The sequence below is a fragment of the Neoarius graeffei genome, chromosome 3 (genome assembly GCF_027579695.1).
Source record: "Neoarius graeffei isolate fNeoGra1 chromosome 3, fNeoGra1.pri, whole genome shotgun sequence".
Classification (NCBI taxonomy): domain Eukaryota; kingdom Metazoa; phylum Chordata; class Actinopteri; order Siluriformes; family Ariidae; genus Neoarius; species Neoarius graeffei.
The window spans coordinates 79,968,044-79,984,110 of record NC_083571.1 but is presented as its reverse complement, the minus strand read 5'-3'; the positions used below and the strand labels follow the sequence as shown (position 1 = coordinate 79,984,110).

At 43.8% G+C, this 16,067-nt stretch overlaps 1 protein-coding gene across 2 annotated transcripts in view; it reads left to right on the top strand.

Annotated features, from left to right (window-relative positions):
• The window catches only part of niban1a (niban apoptosis regulator 1a), a 33,685-nt gene extending 17,750 nt beyond the window's left edge, over nucleotides 1–15,935 (top strand). For both annotated transcript variants that reach the window (XM_060917435.1, XM_060917434.1), the window contains exons 4-14: nucleotides 87–210; nucleotides 2,576–2,740; nucleotides 2,862–2,974; nucleotides 3,607–3,711; nucleotides 6,010–6,172; nucleotides 10,756–10,943; nucleotides 11,127–11,261; nucleotides 12,994–13,101; nucleotides 13,320–13,427; nucleotides 13,606–13,717; nucleotides 13,805–15,935. In XM_060917435.1, the coding sequence (XP_060773418.1) occupies nucleotides 87–210; nucleotides 2,576–2,740; nucleotides 2,862–2,974; nucleotides 3,607–3,711; nucleotides 6,010–6,172; nucleotides 10,756–10,943; nucleotides 11,127–11,261; nucleotides 12,994–13,101; nucleotides 13,320–13,427; nucleotides 13,606–13,717; nucleotides 13,805–15,657 (3,174 nt within the window). In that variant the 3' untranslated portion in view covers nucleotides 15,658–15,935. The remainder of the gene's footprint in view (nucleotides 1–86; nucleotides 211–2,575; nucleotides 2,741–2,861; nucleotides 2,975–3,606; nucleotides 3,712–6,009; nucleotides 6,173–10,755; nucleotides 10,944–11,126; nucleotides 11,262–12,993; nucleotides 13,102–13,319; nucleotides 13,428–13,605; nucleotides 13,718–13,804) is intronic.
• The last annotated feature ends 132 nt before the right edge of the window (nucleotides 15,936–16,067 follow it).

Genomic DNA, 16,067 nt, shown 5'->3' with positions numbered 1-16,067 from the left:
TCACCTCTACAAAAGAAAAATGGACTAATAATGTCCTGGCAACTATAGAATTAGTAAGCAAATCTCTCTCTCTCTCTCTTTTGCAGACTTTTATGAAAGGTGCACCGCCACTGTATAAGCTGCCAACAACAGGAGGCACTATTTTGACCACAGAAGAGAAATACATGGAAGTGATAGATAAGTGCTTCCCTGACACCCCTGATACTGACAGTAAGGAACCAGGGCTTTATTTCATTCTCCATAATTTGTTACTTGACCAAGTCACCGCTAGTGGGACAAAGTGCATCTAAAATGTACAAAGTTGAATATGGGTTCAGATTGACCCTCTGAACAACCAGGATCACCTGGACACCTTTGTACACGTGCGCCCACATGCTGAGACCTTCCAACAATTTTATTGTTGTTTGGTACGTCACTTTGGGACATTGTGCGCGCATGTACACAAGGTGTACAGGTGGTTCTTACCTCCTCTGGTAGTTATCCAGGGTTCACAGAACCATAGTTACATTTTTAACTAGAAGGGTTTGCGTCAAAATCTAATCAATTGTTCCTTGGCCCATGACCCACCTTTCCTCAAAATGATCTCAATCTGTTTACTACTTCTTGAGTTACGTTGGGAGCAGACAGACAAATGGAGATGAAAAGTTGTCAAAGGTAATTGACATTCATGGGCTATATGTGGGTGGCACGGTGCTGTAGTGGTTAGCACTGTCGCCTCACAGCAAGAACGTTCTGGGTTTCAGCCCAGTGGCCAACGGGGGCCTTTGTGTGGAGTTTGCATGTTCTCACCATGTCTATGTGGGTTTCCTCCACAGTCCAAAGACATGCAGGTTAGGTTAATTGTTGGCTCTAAATTGGCCATAGGTATGAATGATTCTCTGTCAGTGCGTTTACATGCACATCCAAATCGAGCTGCTGTCGGTAATCGAGCTAAGGGTCCCAGCAGGGGTGCCAGAGAAATCCAATTCTACATGCACACAAGGAAATCGAGCTATTGTGTGAGGTACATTGTGCACCCGAGCCACAGGTGGCGCTACATGCCCCATCGTGTTGGTACACTTCCGGTTGTCGTCATGAAGAGCTATTCAAGAGTATTCCTCATTGCTCCAGAAGTGCACGTTTCTGCTCGCCATTTTCTCTTCTTCGTTCGTTCATTCTCCTTGTTCCTCCTGACCTCTTCTGCTGCTCGCTACTACTACTGTTGTCATGCTGACCGAGACTGTTGTGTTTCCTGCTTGTGGTCTCGTCACTCATCACTTCCGGAAGGGGCAGTGCTGAAGTAAGTAGCTCGACTACGTAGCTCAATAGGGTTTACATGCACTAAGTAGCTCGGCTACAATCACATAATCTAGGTCGCGTAGCTCGATTACGAGGAATCCAGTTCAGTTCGATTTCAGCCGAGCTAAGGTGTTTCCATGGCATTTAGAACTTCGATTTCAGTCGAGCTACGGCAGAAATTCGATTTTCTCTATGTGCATGTAAACGCATGGTGTGTCAGCCTTGCGATGATCTCACCAGAGATCAGGGTGTACCCCACCTCTCACCCATAGTCAGCTGGGATAGGCTCCAGCTTGCCCGCAACTCTGCACAGGATAAACGGTTACGGATAATGGATGGTGGATGGGCTATATGTGTCTGTCTAATAAGTGCTTCAGAGTAAGGGTGACAAATAGTAAAATGTGCCACTTAACTGTTTCAGGTGGGGTTTACATTAGACCGTATCAGCGGATCATCAGATTAATGTTTTTAAAACGATTAGTGTGCACACAGCAACACCAATACACGATTCACATGCACACAGCAACGCCAATACACGGATACGCTCGGCTCCGCAGGCATCCTGCGCTCCAAATCACTCCGCCCTGAACAGCGAGTGCCCTCTGGAGGGTGCGCACTCCGGCCCTGCGCAGCTCACAGAGCACGTGAGTGAAGTGCACAAGCAGTGATTCAGGACTGAGCCGCTGTGTGTGAGATCCCAGCGCATATCACTTACCACTTGCAAGTGGAAGGATGGCAAGCCTAAAGACAATCATAACTACACAATGGGCAGTATTTGCATCAGTATTTGCAGTATTTTCATACTTTTATACTCTTTAATGAAAGGTGATACAAGGCGGAAGTCCGCGCCGTTTTTCAGCAGTCGCGTCACATGACCAACGCCAGCGAATCAGGAAGGTGGATGTCACAGTGACGTTGTCCAATGACGACGCCAACTAGAGCTCAGCACAGCGTATCCGCGTATTCTCAACGTTTACACAGCACCGGAGCTGACACGATCTGGATTGAATACGTGGACCCTGGCGGATTCCCGTTTCCAGGCGTTTTAATGTAAACGGACAGTGCATCCGCGAAGAAAACGAGACAGATACGGTCTAATGTAAACTTGGCCTCAGTTAAGGGGAATGCACCGTTTCCCACAAGTTCGGAGTTCCTATTCAGGAATTTGAGTAGAACCTGTTTCACTATAAATGGTGTATATTTGGTCATGTTTGACATGCGGTAAGAGAATTGTAGACTATATTTTAAACCAGACTGATTCTGACTGTGGTCTGAGTATGTGTTTTTTGTGTTAAAGATGTGAAAGAGGATGTTGCTCCCCCACTGGTGGGTATGCCAGGCCAGTTTCCTGTGTACCTCCATCTGCCATACCAGAGAGACAACTACTTCTGCTTCCCCCAGGAGGCCAAACAAGCCAAGTTTATCTCGGTGTTATCTGACTGCATTCGCCACCAGAATCAAGGTAACACTACTGCATCTTATGTATTGCACATGCTGGAGAGGCAGAACCACATCCCAGCAAGTCTTGCGTTAGAAAGATTACTTTCCAATGTATTTATGTCTGTCATTTATCCTCCTTCCAGACTTCTTAAAGAAGACTACATATGAGGTGCAGGCCTTCATCAAGGCTGTTCAACTCTACAGGCAGGATAAGGGCTACTATGAACCGTGGGATATGATGGGCAATGATGTACAGGTAGGAGTCATTTCTCGATGCTGTAGCACAGCGCCCATTGGTGTGTAACAGTCTATGTAACAAGGCAGTACAACTAGCTTTTTGTTAGCGCTATATACTATGATTTAAGAAACACCCTTTCATGCTATGACTAATTTTGCCCTATTGTTTTATTACACATGCACACCCGGACACATGCGCAACAAGCATAGATCACCAAACCGGTATATATGAGTACACACCACAATCAACAATATTTTGATTATCTTTTGCTTTATGCTTTATTTTTGTGGAATGCAACTTATGTTGGAAGAGAATGCAAACGGGGAGTGTCGCTGCATTGTTTTCAGCTGCCTGTTTCACTGCTTTACAGCAGTCAACGTCTAATACTGACACATCGTACTAAGAGGAATAAGTCAGCTCTTGGGTGACTTGGTGAAACTGAAAATGTCAGCTCAGGTTGACCCTTTAGAAAACAAAGTATCGAGCTAGTGAATATATCCATGTGGCAGAGATCATGTCCCTGTAAACACCAAGATTTAAATTCAGGATTCATTCCAGTAATTTTGGATGAGCAAAAACTTATCTGCGTGCTGTGTACATGTCGTCATGTATTACTCTGAATCCCTGAACGTACTCCTCTGTACTAATAGGTGCTGGCTAATCTAACCATGGAGGAGTTGTTGCCATGTCTAGAGAAAGACTTGCTTCCTCGTCTGAAGGCCAAGAAGATGGAAAAGAAAAAGATGTGGTTTGCTGTGAGTAGCAACTTTATTACTTGGCTCACACGGCGTCCGTCCGTCTGTCTACAATTCCCAAAAATCACTACTCCTCCCTGAGTTTTCAATGGATTTTGATTCTGATTGATTAGATCTTCCAAACAAAACAATCTGCATAAAAGCTATTCCCTGATTGTGATTTTTCTCATTAACAAGTCACTAATTAGGCTGATTTAACCAAACTTTTTTTTTTTCAGAAAAATCGCTGCTCCTCCCTCATTTTTCAATGGATTTTGATTCAGATTTTGTTTGGAAGATCAGATTGTTCTAATTCTTCTCATGAAGAGCAACTTGGCCAATTATAAACAAGTCTGGTTTTTCATGGTACAGCCGTGTGAGCTACTGCGTCCCTGATGCTCTTTCTTTCCTTCCTTCCCTTCCAACCCTTCTCTGCTTTATGAAAAACAGCTTTGCTTGAGGATGTGCTATAAGAGATGCCCAACTCTACTCTTGGACATCTAAAACCATACAGAATTTAGTACCAGTCCTGCATAGTTCCAACAAACCTGCCTCTAATATTCAGATGTACCCGAAGACATTTATTTTTCAGTAGCTGATATGTTGGATTCAAGACATATTTTTAAATTGGTACTGTAGATTTTGGGCTGGTCACACCCCAAATCAGACAAGGCTTTAAGACGTGCTGCAAACTGGGACAAACGCGTTTACCAATGATGTGGTTCACTTTCCTTTTTCTTCACACACGCTTCAAGATGGTGTTGGTGGCAGCGGACATAAACCCACCTTCAAATTGATCTCTGCCACTCCAATTTTGTAAAAAAAAAAAAGTCCTTTTTACACACTTGTCCTACATATGCTTTACATCGTCCTGTGTACATACATTACTCCTAGTGTTCATTTGCCATGTTTGTGGCTTAACACCATGCTCTCCACAATTATTGGCACCCCTCCTTCTCCCTCATTTGATTTGTGTGTTCTCGTATCTTTCCCATGTTGATGGATGACCAAGGGAATTTGGCTCAGTGTCATCTCGTACTTGTACCCCAGTTAATCAGGAAGTCATGGATTACAGCTTGAAAGTTCATACACACTCCAGTCAACTTGATGAACAATTTAAATACTTCACTTACATTGTTCAGTGTAAATTCCAGGGGAGCCAATAATAGTGGCACATGTGTTTTTTGTTGAAAATTTTCTTGATGAGGGATTTGTTATTCTCTGAAATAAAATTTTCAATTAAAGGTTGGATTTTTCTTTTTTTTAAAGATATTTTTTGGGCTTTTTTTCACCTTTATTGGATAGGACAGTGTAGAGACAGGAAATGAGCAGGAGAGACGGACGGGGAGGGATTGGGAAATGACCTCGGGTCGGAATCGAACCCGGGTCCCCGGATTTATGGTGTGGCGCCTTATCCACCTGAGCCACGACGCCCCCGAGGATTTTTCTTTTTTTTTTTCAGTGTGAGATGAAGGAACTTTTACCAAAAGGTGGATTCTCTTCCTCCCCCCCCCCCCCCCCCCCCCCCCAAAAAAAAAATACACACCCAATCCTTTTATCTTTCTAAGGGGTGCCAATAATTGTGGCGAGTGCTGCAAGTTACAACATCTAAATCATGACTTATCAGGAATGTATAGGTATATAGCTGACCACATTAAGTGGTTGACTTTCTCAGCACACTATTATAGTAATTTATAGTAGTATTAGTGAAGTGTGGCATTGATGCTAATGTTTTATTGCAGTGCAGTGATGTTAAATGGATTTGGGGGGAATGTCACTGCTGAATTGGGAAATGACCCCAAACCAAAAGGAGCCGTCCAGTAGTCTTGGAAGCATGCCAAAAAGATGGTGGCCAGTAAGTTAGTAGAGTGTTTGCTACGGATCGCTATCATGTCAGCGTCACTGCTGTACTGAGACGCACATACTAATGTATCTGGTCAGCAGCGTTATGGTAGTCCTTTTCTATGACGGACAGCACAGAGAGAGCTCACGTGTTGTGCAAGACGACAAATGCACTCCAGTCAGCAGTTGTACAGTATATCTACAAAGCTCACCTGAAAAACTTGATAAAATGGGAACCTCAACTCCAAGGTTCTGGATGCATGACTGACTGTCTCACTGTATGTACAAGTTGCTGGAATGCCAATAAAAACTGACTTCACTTGATCTAAATGAATTCTTCAGAAACAGGGTTGGGGCATCGCATTCAAGTTATGGCTCAGACTGAAATGTCCCTCTGGTTTATCTTCAGTCCAGTGGCACATACCACAGATGTAGTGCATGCTTGTAGTGAATCATCACCTCTTCTCTGACCCATAGACAATTGAGGCAGCATATAACCTGGTGCAGGAGACTCTGATGAAGGGCATGGCTGCTCTGAACAGCGAGTGCAGAGAGACAACCGAGCAGCAGAGTGCAGTCATGCGGTCAAATATGGATCAGATCATGAGCTCCCGAACCTTTCTGGAGAGCAAGCTCAGAGGTACCACTCCATGATGTACAGTTTGGTCCATAAATATTTGGACAGAGACAACATTTTTTCTAATTTTGGTTCTGTACATTACCACAATGAATTTTGAACAAAACAATTCAGATGCAGTTGAAGTTCAGACTTTCAGCTTTAATTCAGTGGGTTGAACAAAATGATTGCATAAAAATGTGAGGAACTCAAAGCATTTTTTTAAACACAATCCCTTCATTTCAGGGGCTCAAAAGTAATTGGACAAATTAAATAATTGTAAATAAAATGTTCATTTCTAATACTTGGTTGAAAACCCTTTGTTGGCGATGACTGCCTGAAGTCTTGAACTCATGGACATCACCAGACGCTGTGTTTCCTCCTTTTTAATGCTCTGCCAGGCCTTTACTGCAGCGGTTTTCAGTTGCTGTCTGTTTGTGGGCCTTTCTGTCTGAAGTTTAGTCTTTAACAAGTGAAATGCATGCTCAATTGGGTTGAGATCAGGTGACTGACTTGGCCATTCAAGAATATTCTACTTCTTTGCTTTTATAAACTCCTGGGTTGCTTTGGCTTTGTTTTGGGTCATTGTCCATTTGTATTATGAAACGCCAACCAATCAGTTTGGCTGGATTTGAGCACACAGTATGTCTCTGAATACCTCAGAATTCATCCGGCTGCTTCTGTCCTGTGTCGCATCATCAATAAACACTAGTGACCCAGTGCCACTGGCAGCCATGCATGCCCAAGCCATCACACTGCCTCCGCCGTGTTTTACAGATGATGTGGTATGCTTTGGATCATGAGCTGTACCACGCCTCCGCCATACTTTTTTTTTTTTTTTCCCCCCCATCATTCTGGTAGAGGTTGATCTTGGTTTCATCTGTCCAAAAAAATGTTCTTCCAGAACTGTGCTGGCTTTTTTAGATGTTTTTTAGCAAAGTCCAATCTAGCCTTTTTATTCTTGAGGCTTATGAGTGGCTTGCACCGTGCAGTGAACCCTCTGTATTTACTTTCATGCAGTCTTCTCTTTATGGTAGATTTGGATATTGATACGCTTACCTCCTGGAGAGTGTTGTTCACTTGGTTGGCTGTTGTGAAGGGGTTTCTCTTCACCATGGAAATTATTCTGCGATCATCCACCACTGTTGTCTTTTGTGGGTGTCCAGGTCTTTTTGCATTGATGAGTTCACCAGTGCTTTCTTTCTTTCTTTCTTTTTCTTTTTCTTTCTCAGGATGTACCAAACTGTAGATTTTGCCACTCCGAATATTGTAGCAATTTCTCAGATGGGTTTTTCTGTTTTCGCAGCTTAAGGATGGCTTGTTTCACCTGCATGGAGAGCTCCTTTGACCGCATGTTTTCTTCACAGCAAAATCTTCCAAATGCAAGCACCACACCTCAAATAAACTCCAGGCCTTTTATCTGCTTAATTGAGTGACATAACGAAGGAATTTCCCACACCTGCCCATGAAATAGCCTTTGAGTCAATTGTCCAATTACTTTTGGTCCCTTTAAAAACAGGGTGGCACATGTTAAGGAGCTGAAACTCCTAAACCCTTCATCCAATTTTAATGTGGATACCCTCAAATGAAAGCTGAAAGTCTGGACTTTATGTTCATTATATAACTATAACCTGAATATGTTTCAGTAAACAGGTAAAAAAACAAAATTTGTGTCAGTGTCCAAATATTACGGAGCCGTAGAGGGGACATGGTGAATAAAAAAATAACAAAGCGTGGGAACGACTTATAAGGCGTGTGCACGAGATATTAATGCGCTTATTAATGAGTTATAACCCGTGCGCACGCTTTGCGTTAAGGCGTGCGCTCGGGTAGTTAAAAGTGAGGGGACGAGTTACAAATCGTTCCCTTGCTTTCATTAAGGCGTGCGCTTGAGTTAAAGGCGTGCGCACGGGTTATTAAAAAGTGAGGGAACGTCTTAAAACGCGTTCCCTCGGTTTATATCCAAGGCGTGGGAATGATATCCTATGTCGTTCCCTCGACTTATTAAAATATTCCCACAATATCCTTGTTTTCGTTTATCTCGTTGCCTACACACAGGCTGTAGCTCACCATGGTAGCTCCGGAAATACTAGACGCCATTTCATTATATTTTAATATTGGACTCGGATACACAGAAATCCTCGATGCACTTGCATCCCAACATGGCTTTATTATAAGTCTGAGACACCTCAAGAGAGTTTAGGTCAGAAAAACTACGACGGCGAAGCCCATTCTCTCTCAGAACTCTCTTCAAGACACGTAAAACACTCACACCTACGGTCAATTTAGAGTCACCAGTTAACCTAACCTGCATGTCTTTGGACTGTGGGGGAAACCGGAGCACCCGGAGGAAACCCACGCGGACACGGGGAGAACATGCAAACTCCACACAGAAACTCTTCAAGAGAGTTCTGAGAGAGAATGGGCTTCGCCGTCGTAGTTTTTCTGACCTAAACTCTCTTGAGGTGTTTCAGACTTATAATAAAGCCATGTTGGGATGCAAGTGCATCGAGGATTTCTGTGTATCTGAGTCCAATATTAAAATATAATGAAATAGCGTCACATCGAGAGGAACCAGCTGAGGTGGCTCGGGCATCTTTTTCGGATGCCTCCTGGACGCCTCCCTGGGGAGGTGTTCCAGGCATGTCCCCCTGGGAGGAGGCCCCGGGGAAGACCCAGGACACGCTGGAGGGACTATGTCTCTCGGCTGGCCTGGGAACGCCTCGGTGTTCTTCCCGAGGAGCTGGCCAAGGTGTCTGGGGAAAGGGAAGTTTGGGCTTCCATGCTTAGACTGCTGCCTCCGCGACCCGGTCCTGGATAAGCGGAAGAAGACGAGACGAGACGAGAAATAGCGTCTAGTATTTCCGGAGCTACCATGGTGACCTACAGCCTGTGTGTAGGCAACGAGATAAACGAAAACAAGGATATTGTGGGAATATTTTAATAAGTCGAGGGAACGACATGGGATATCATTCCTACGCCTTGGATATAAACCGAGGGAACGCGTTTTAAGACGTTCCCTCACTTTTTAATAACCCGTGCGCACGCCTTTATAACTCGAGCGCACGCCTTAATGAAAGCGAGGGAACGATTTATAACTCGTCCCCTCACTTTTAACTACCCGAGCGCACGCCTTAACGCAAAGCGTGCGCACGGGTTATAACTCGTGCGCGCGCATTAATATCTCGTGCACACGCCTTATAAGTCGTTCCCACGCTTTATTTTTTTTATTCACCGTTCCCACGCTTTATTTTTTTTATTCACCATGTCCCCTCTACGGCTCCGTAAAATATATATGGACCTAACTGATATTATATTATTATGCATAGTGTTCGTATGTGCGCTATTTGGGGAGCCCACATGTCCACGCTCACAAAATGCCACATGGAACTGTAATTGACCCTGCCAAACAATACACTCGGTATATCCACAAGTAGTGGGCATTGAACAACTGTAATACATTATGCGTTTGAAGTGGCTGTGTTGAATGTGCCAGAGTTGTAACTTTTGCACACGGTGTATTTTACTAAACATATGGTTATACATTTACAGAAAAGGAGAGGAACAAGATACAGCATGTAGGATAGAATTATGGGATAGGGCACCCTCGTGTGTGTGTGAGAGAGAGATATATTATTAAATTAATGCCTGCAGAGCACACTGAACAGCACCTCAAAACCGTTCTTCATAGAGGTCATTGGAAGCGAGACCTGAACTTTTTATTGAACCACGTTCCTCTTCTTTACATGATGATTATAGATGGGAAAGAGCAGCAGGAGACAATATTCACAGTGATAAAAACTTGTACGTATCTGGGCTTCATCGCATACTATATCCCTTACACAGGAACGCCTTTCAGAGCTATGATTTTGTCAGGTGTTTCAGATGACAAACTGTCATGAGTTTTTGCTCCGGGCCAACAAGCACAGGTTCTGCTGGGCCACATCTAGAGAATCAGCAGTATTCTCTGTAGGCAGTTTTTCAAGCACTTGCACACGCATTTGGTTTCCCTGCTTGGTAACATGGGTTGCCTGGTGTCTATATGGCATGTTTGTTAGAGTTCACCTCAAAGCTTCCCTGTGTAGAGGATATTGACACACACAACCTCCTATTCCTCTTCAGCAGCCATCAAAGCCTGATTAACTTTCAGCTCCTGCAGCATGTCATCAGAAAGACTATGATGGTCCATACCAGGATTGAAAAGGTTGTCTTAATTGAGATGTACCTCAAATCGCAAATGAACTTGTTTATTTGCCAAGAAGCCTTTGTCACATGTACACTCAAGCACAGACTTAAGCACACAGTGAAATTTAACCCATCTGAAGCAGTGAACACACATATGCGCGCGCACACACACAGGTGAGCAATGGGCACATTACACATACCCAGAGTGGTGGGCAGCTATGCTATGGCGCGTGGGGAGCAGTTGGGGGTTAGGTGTACTTCAGCCCAACCTCAGGCCATGGCTGCCCCATGTTAACCTAACTGCATGTCTTTGAATTGTGGGGGAAACCAGGGCACCTGGAGGAAACCCACACAGACATGGGGAGAACATGCAAACTCCACACAGAAAAGTAAGAGTTTTATTTACTCTTACTCTTTTACAGCCGCAGTAGCCGAGCTGGCTACCAAGTACTGCAAGCAGAACATCGAGCCTCGTCTGCCTGCTGTGCTGGAGGAGATGATGGGCCCCATCAGCCTGGGCTTTGAAGAAGCACGGCAGGTCAGTGAGGGCATGATGGAGCACCTGTGCCAGAATTATCAGGAGGGCATGACCAGAGAGGCGCTGCAACAGGTGAGGTGGTCTTTAAAGCATAGGAACACATGGATGCCTGTAATGCAACTGCACTAAGGCAAAAATCAATGATTTTATATATGATCTTTATTTGAATATATCTAAAGTATACTGGGGGTGCAGGTATTTTTGCATCCAGTCTGTGATGAATAGAATTGACTTTAATATACTTTCTTGTCTTAGTCTTTGGTGGAGGTGAGTAAACCAAACTTGGAGAGCTGTTATGAGAAAGTGAGTGGCCTGAGGGGTCATATCCAAGAGTTCAGTTACCCCAACTGCAGAGGACTGGAGCACAGCACACAGATCGATATACAACAGGTATAATTACAATAAACCCTTACTCTGAACTAAACTTTTGAAAGAATAGTTATCTAAAGCCTTTTTCGAAGATTTGCATGACGGCTCTGCAATTACAAGAACAAGGAATATCGGGCGATTTCTCAGAGACAACAAGGGAAGCCGAGCTTCCCCTAAAATTCTCTCCCCAAACTGCGGCATCTACGACATTGAATTCTCATTAAAACAATAACTTGCATAACATAATATATGCCCAAGATTGTATTTACGTTCATAACTATCCTGTAACTTATTTGAGTGATGTCTGACAAACTTGCAGTTCGCTACGAGAATCACCTTTGCTGCCAGACTGTAACCAGCGTTGCCAGATACTGCTGACGTTTTCCAGCCAAAATATGTTCAAAACCCGCCAAAATGCACTTAACCGTCCAATCTGGCAACACTGGCTGTAACCTTTCTTATTTCAATGGGCTCTATGGCTGGCAGCCGGGTATCCGTTGCAGTCTATGAGAGGGCTCTGAACAGCCAATTTCGGCTAGTTGTTATTGGTTAAAATCGACAAAATCGTCACTTCCAGGGAAGCCGGGCTTCTCTGGGACTAAACGAGACAGTGGGAGGGCCAAGAAGCTGGGCTGATGAAGGATTATTGGAGGTAGTGTTTGAAAGACATGAGGAGGGCGGGCTCTGTACTTCGGCGTCGGCGAGGAACACGGAAGTATGATCAGTGAGTTCCCAGCGGATGTTGAGAAAGTGTAGTCATGTGCCAAAGTGCTGTCCGACTTTCTTTTCATATAAACGTTTCTTCTCATTGATGTCTCTGTACATTACTCTGTAAATAAATGTAAATATTACTCGTTGTGCTCCGTTAACTTTCATCCATTCTATCAGTTTGATCATTCGTGAATTCACTCGTTTATTTCATTTGTAGTTCAATCTGATTGTAGGCTAGCTTGAGCCTCATTGGGATCTGCAGTGCTAGCTGCTAACAGAAATTGGTGAAGTCTCTGGAAAGCACAACCAGCTAGTATGACAGGGTCACAGACCATTTTCTGGAAAAGGAGTGGAGGGCAGAATTTGTGTATAAATAGTGTGCATCATATAATGTTCATGAATCTGAAGTGTGTATATTGTTCAGTAATGTTAAGAGAATGGTGGGCTCTGTGTTATAGGTTATACCTGGGTATAATATTCAAGGTTCTGTGTGTTGCATAGCCTACCTGGTTATGAATTTCCAGACTGTGTTGCAGAAGATGTTCAAGGATGTGTTGCACAGCTGGGTGTTGTGTTAAAGACTCTGTGTTGCATATCAGGGTATGATGTTCAAGGCTCTTTGTTGAATAGCCAGTGATTTTTGGATGTTTGATATTTTTGATTAAGGATATGAGGCACTAGCCTGGCAAGCCAGACTATAACATGAAATGTACAAGCAAAAATACTTTCTGCCACTAGGTAGGGTTGTCTAGTTCACTATGCTAATGGGGCGCACCTTTCTATGCTTTGATATCCGGCCTACAGGTTTTACGATGAATGCGTAAAATGGGCTTCCCCTGTTTTAAAAACCAGCAGCCGCCACTGAGGAATATGTACATAAAGGCTTAAAGCATTAAAAAAAAAATTGCCCTAATTCTTAACCACGACTACCTGTAGCCTTGTTTTATAATTTCAGCAATTTGTTACAATGGTGAATGCTCCAGCTCTTTTAATAAATGTTAATGTCTGTTGATTTAAACATCACTTGTTCTGAATGGTGCAGCTGGTGGACAGCGTGGCATATACCTTTGGACTGCTTCTGAACAAGACTCCACAAGATAATACCAACCTATTAGATGCCATGGTAAAAGCCAAACATAGGGTGCTAAAGGTGAGCACACGTGTACACTCACCCACTTACACATTACTATCTTTGTGTTTATTTCCACCGTCTTGTGGAATGCAGAAGCTAAATGCAGTACTGCTTTACCCACAATCAAGCCTAACAATAACCTCTTGTCTGCAAGATTATCATATACAAGTTCAATGCACCGTATCATGTGGCTTACATCAGTGAACAGTTATTGTGTACAACTGTGTATCCACCAGCAATATGATTATGACAGCAGTACACAGAGAAAGAAGATTTTCCAAGAAGCTCTGCTCAACATCACTCTACCCAGAGTCAAAGCTTTTCTAGATCCTACATTCAAAAAGGTACAGCGATAAAATGAGAGGGTTATACTCAAACATTTTGATTTTGTTGGTGTTTGGATTAATGGTGCAGTGTGGTTGGACTCGTGAACAGTAGCAACAATATATTATAGTAAAACATCTTTGCACTAATCAGTACAAATCTGGACACAGTATTTCCTTTTCTGAAAATTCCTTTCAGGATATACCAAACTTGGAACAGTACATATTTGATGATTATGTAAATTTCATCAACGTGGAGAACGTCTGTGAGGAAATACTGCAACAGATACTAGAGGAGGACATTAGCAAAGGTAAGTTAAACAATGGCTGTCATTTTATTCAACTTGGGCATCTTGTCTAACTCTTTCTCTGACTGACTGGTTCATGTTTATTTACAGTGGTGAAGGAAGCAGCAAGTATGAAGAAGTACAACTTATTCATGGAGTCCAGGTACCGTTTCAGTGATTCCAGTGTGCACGTCACTCCACCTGGCACTCCGGACTACACCAGTACACTGACAAAAGCGTGCAATGCTCTGCCATCCTCCCCTTTGCTGAGTGATGGTATAATGAAAAGCCAGGGTGGTGAAGACCCAGTCATGACTGAGAAGAAGGTGGAACCAGAAGTAATCATGGCCCAGCAGGAAGAGGTTCAGGCACATGTGCAACCAGAGCTTATTAAGGTACCTACTGGTGAAGAGACAGTCATGGCTGAGAAGTCGATGGAGCCAGAGGTAATTATGACCCAGCAAGTCGAAGTTCAGGCACATGCACAACCGGAGGTTATTAATGTATCTGCTAAAGCTAATGAAGAGCACAAAGTGGAGGATAATGAAGTACTAGAGGTGCCTGTTAATGCTGCAACAGAGACGCACACCAGATCTAGTACACCTGAGACACCTACAGCGTCCACAGCAGTTGTCGAGGCGATGCTTGTTGCTGCTCAGAGATTGGAGGAGAAAATGCACCCAGGGCCTCATGATGTTGCTATTGACGCAGAAACATTAGTGGATCCATCTAGCTCATCATGTACAGAACTTGCCCTCGAACCAGCAGCCCACACATTGGCTGAACCAGTTCCAAAGCCATCTGTTAAAGCTAATGAAGAGGATAATGAGGTGCCTGTTAATGCTGCAACAGAGACGCAAACCAGATCTAGTACACCTGAGACACCTACAGCGTCCACAGCAGTTGTCGAGGCGATGCTTGTTGCTGCTCAGAGATTGGAGGAGAAAATGCACCCAGAGCCTCCTGATGTAGTTGCTACCGACACAGAAACATTAGTGGATCCATCTAGCTCATCGTATACAGAACTTGCCCTCGAACCAGCAGCCCACACATTAGCTGAACCAGTTCCAAAGCCATATGTTAAAGCTAATGAAGAGCACAAAGTGGAGGATAATGAGGTGCCTGTTAATGCTGCAACAGAGACACAAGCCAGATCTAGTACACCTGAGACACCTACAGCACCCACAGCAGTTGTCGAGGCGATGCTTGTTGCTGCTCAGAGATTGGAGGAGAAAATACACCCAGAGCCTCCTGATGTAGTTGCTACCAACACAGAAACATTAGTGGATCCATCTAGCTCATCATATACAGAACTTGCCCTTGAACCAGCAGGCCAAACATTGGCTGAACCAGTTCCAAAGCCAGTCGAACAAGAAGCCAATGAGACACCGGTCCAGGCTAGTCCTCCAGAGGGGGAGACAGGGGCCATGGGCCAAGTATCACAGAGTGAAACTTCAAGTCTCCAACCTGTCTCGACAGAGACTGAAATGGAGAGTGCAGCCAACATTAGGATCGGTTCAACCAAAGAAACTGCTCCAGGTGTGCAAAGCTCTTCAAGTGTACAACCCCTTGTTGTAGAGGTGCAAACTAGCAATGCCACTGGAGACAAAGTCCTGGCAAATGATCTTGCTTCCCTTGGCGCTCCAATTGATGAGGTCGGCGTGAGCAACATGACAGAAGATTTTTCTGATGATTCATCTTGGACCACAGAGGAGGAGGGAGACAACGTTGTGGAAGATGACCAAACAATGGAAACTACAACAGCCATCCCTAAACCTGAGGATGTAGTAAAGGGTGAAATGATTGCGGATGTTGCCAACAATGCTACAGATCCCAGTACTGAAGCAGCCAAACCTTTAGACTGCATCAAGGATATCCGTGACCTTGTGATGGAAGTGACTGAAGTGGAGGATGTACCCCAAGACTGCTCTGACCATGGAGAGGTCGGCTTAAACACACGGTGAAGGAGCACGCTGTGATCAAACCTATAGGACACTTTGGACATGGAGAGGCGTTAAAAGTGGTCATGCTGTAGTTTGCTGACCTTATTAAAACAATTCGAGTAGTTTTTACAACTTTCGGGAGGTGGGGGGGTAGGTAAAGTGGGTTTTAAGTAGTTTTATTGTTTAGGTTTGACTAAGAAGCTTAAATTTATGCTTCTGTTGAAAGAATGTGTTTACATTTTGTTTTATGTATTGTGCTCACAAATGAATAATTATGATAAAAGCGGGGTGAAAAGTAATTTGCGTCTCATAAAAAATAAACTATACATTTAAATGAAAAACACACATGCACGCGCACACACACAAGGAAGCAATGTGAGTTATATTAGCGAGCTAATGTGAGGGAGTAAATCACTTTGGCACGATTGTAC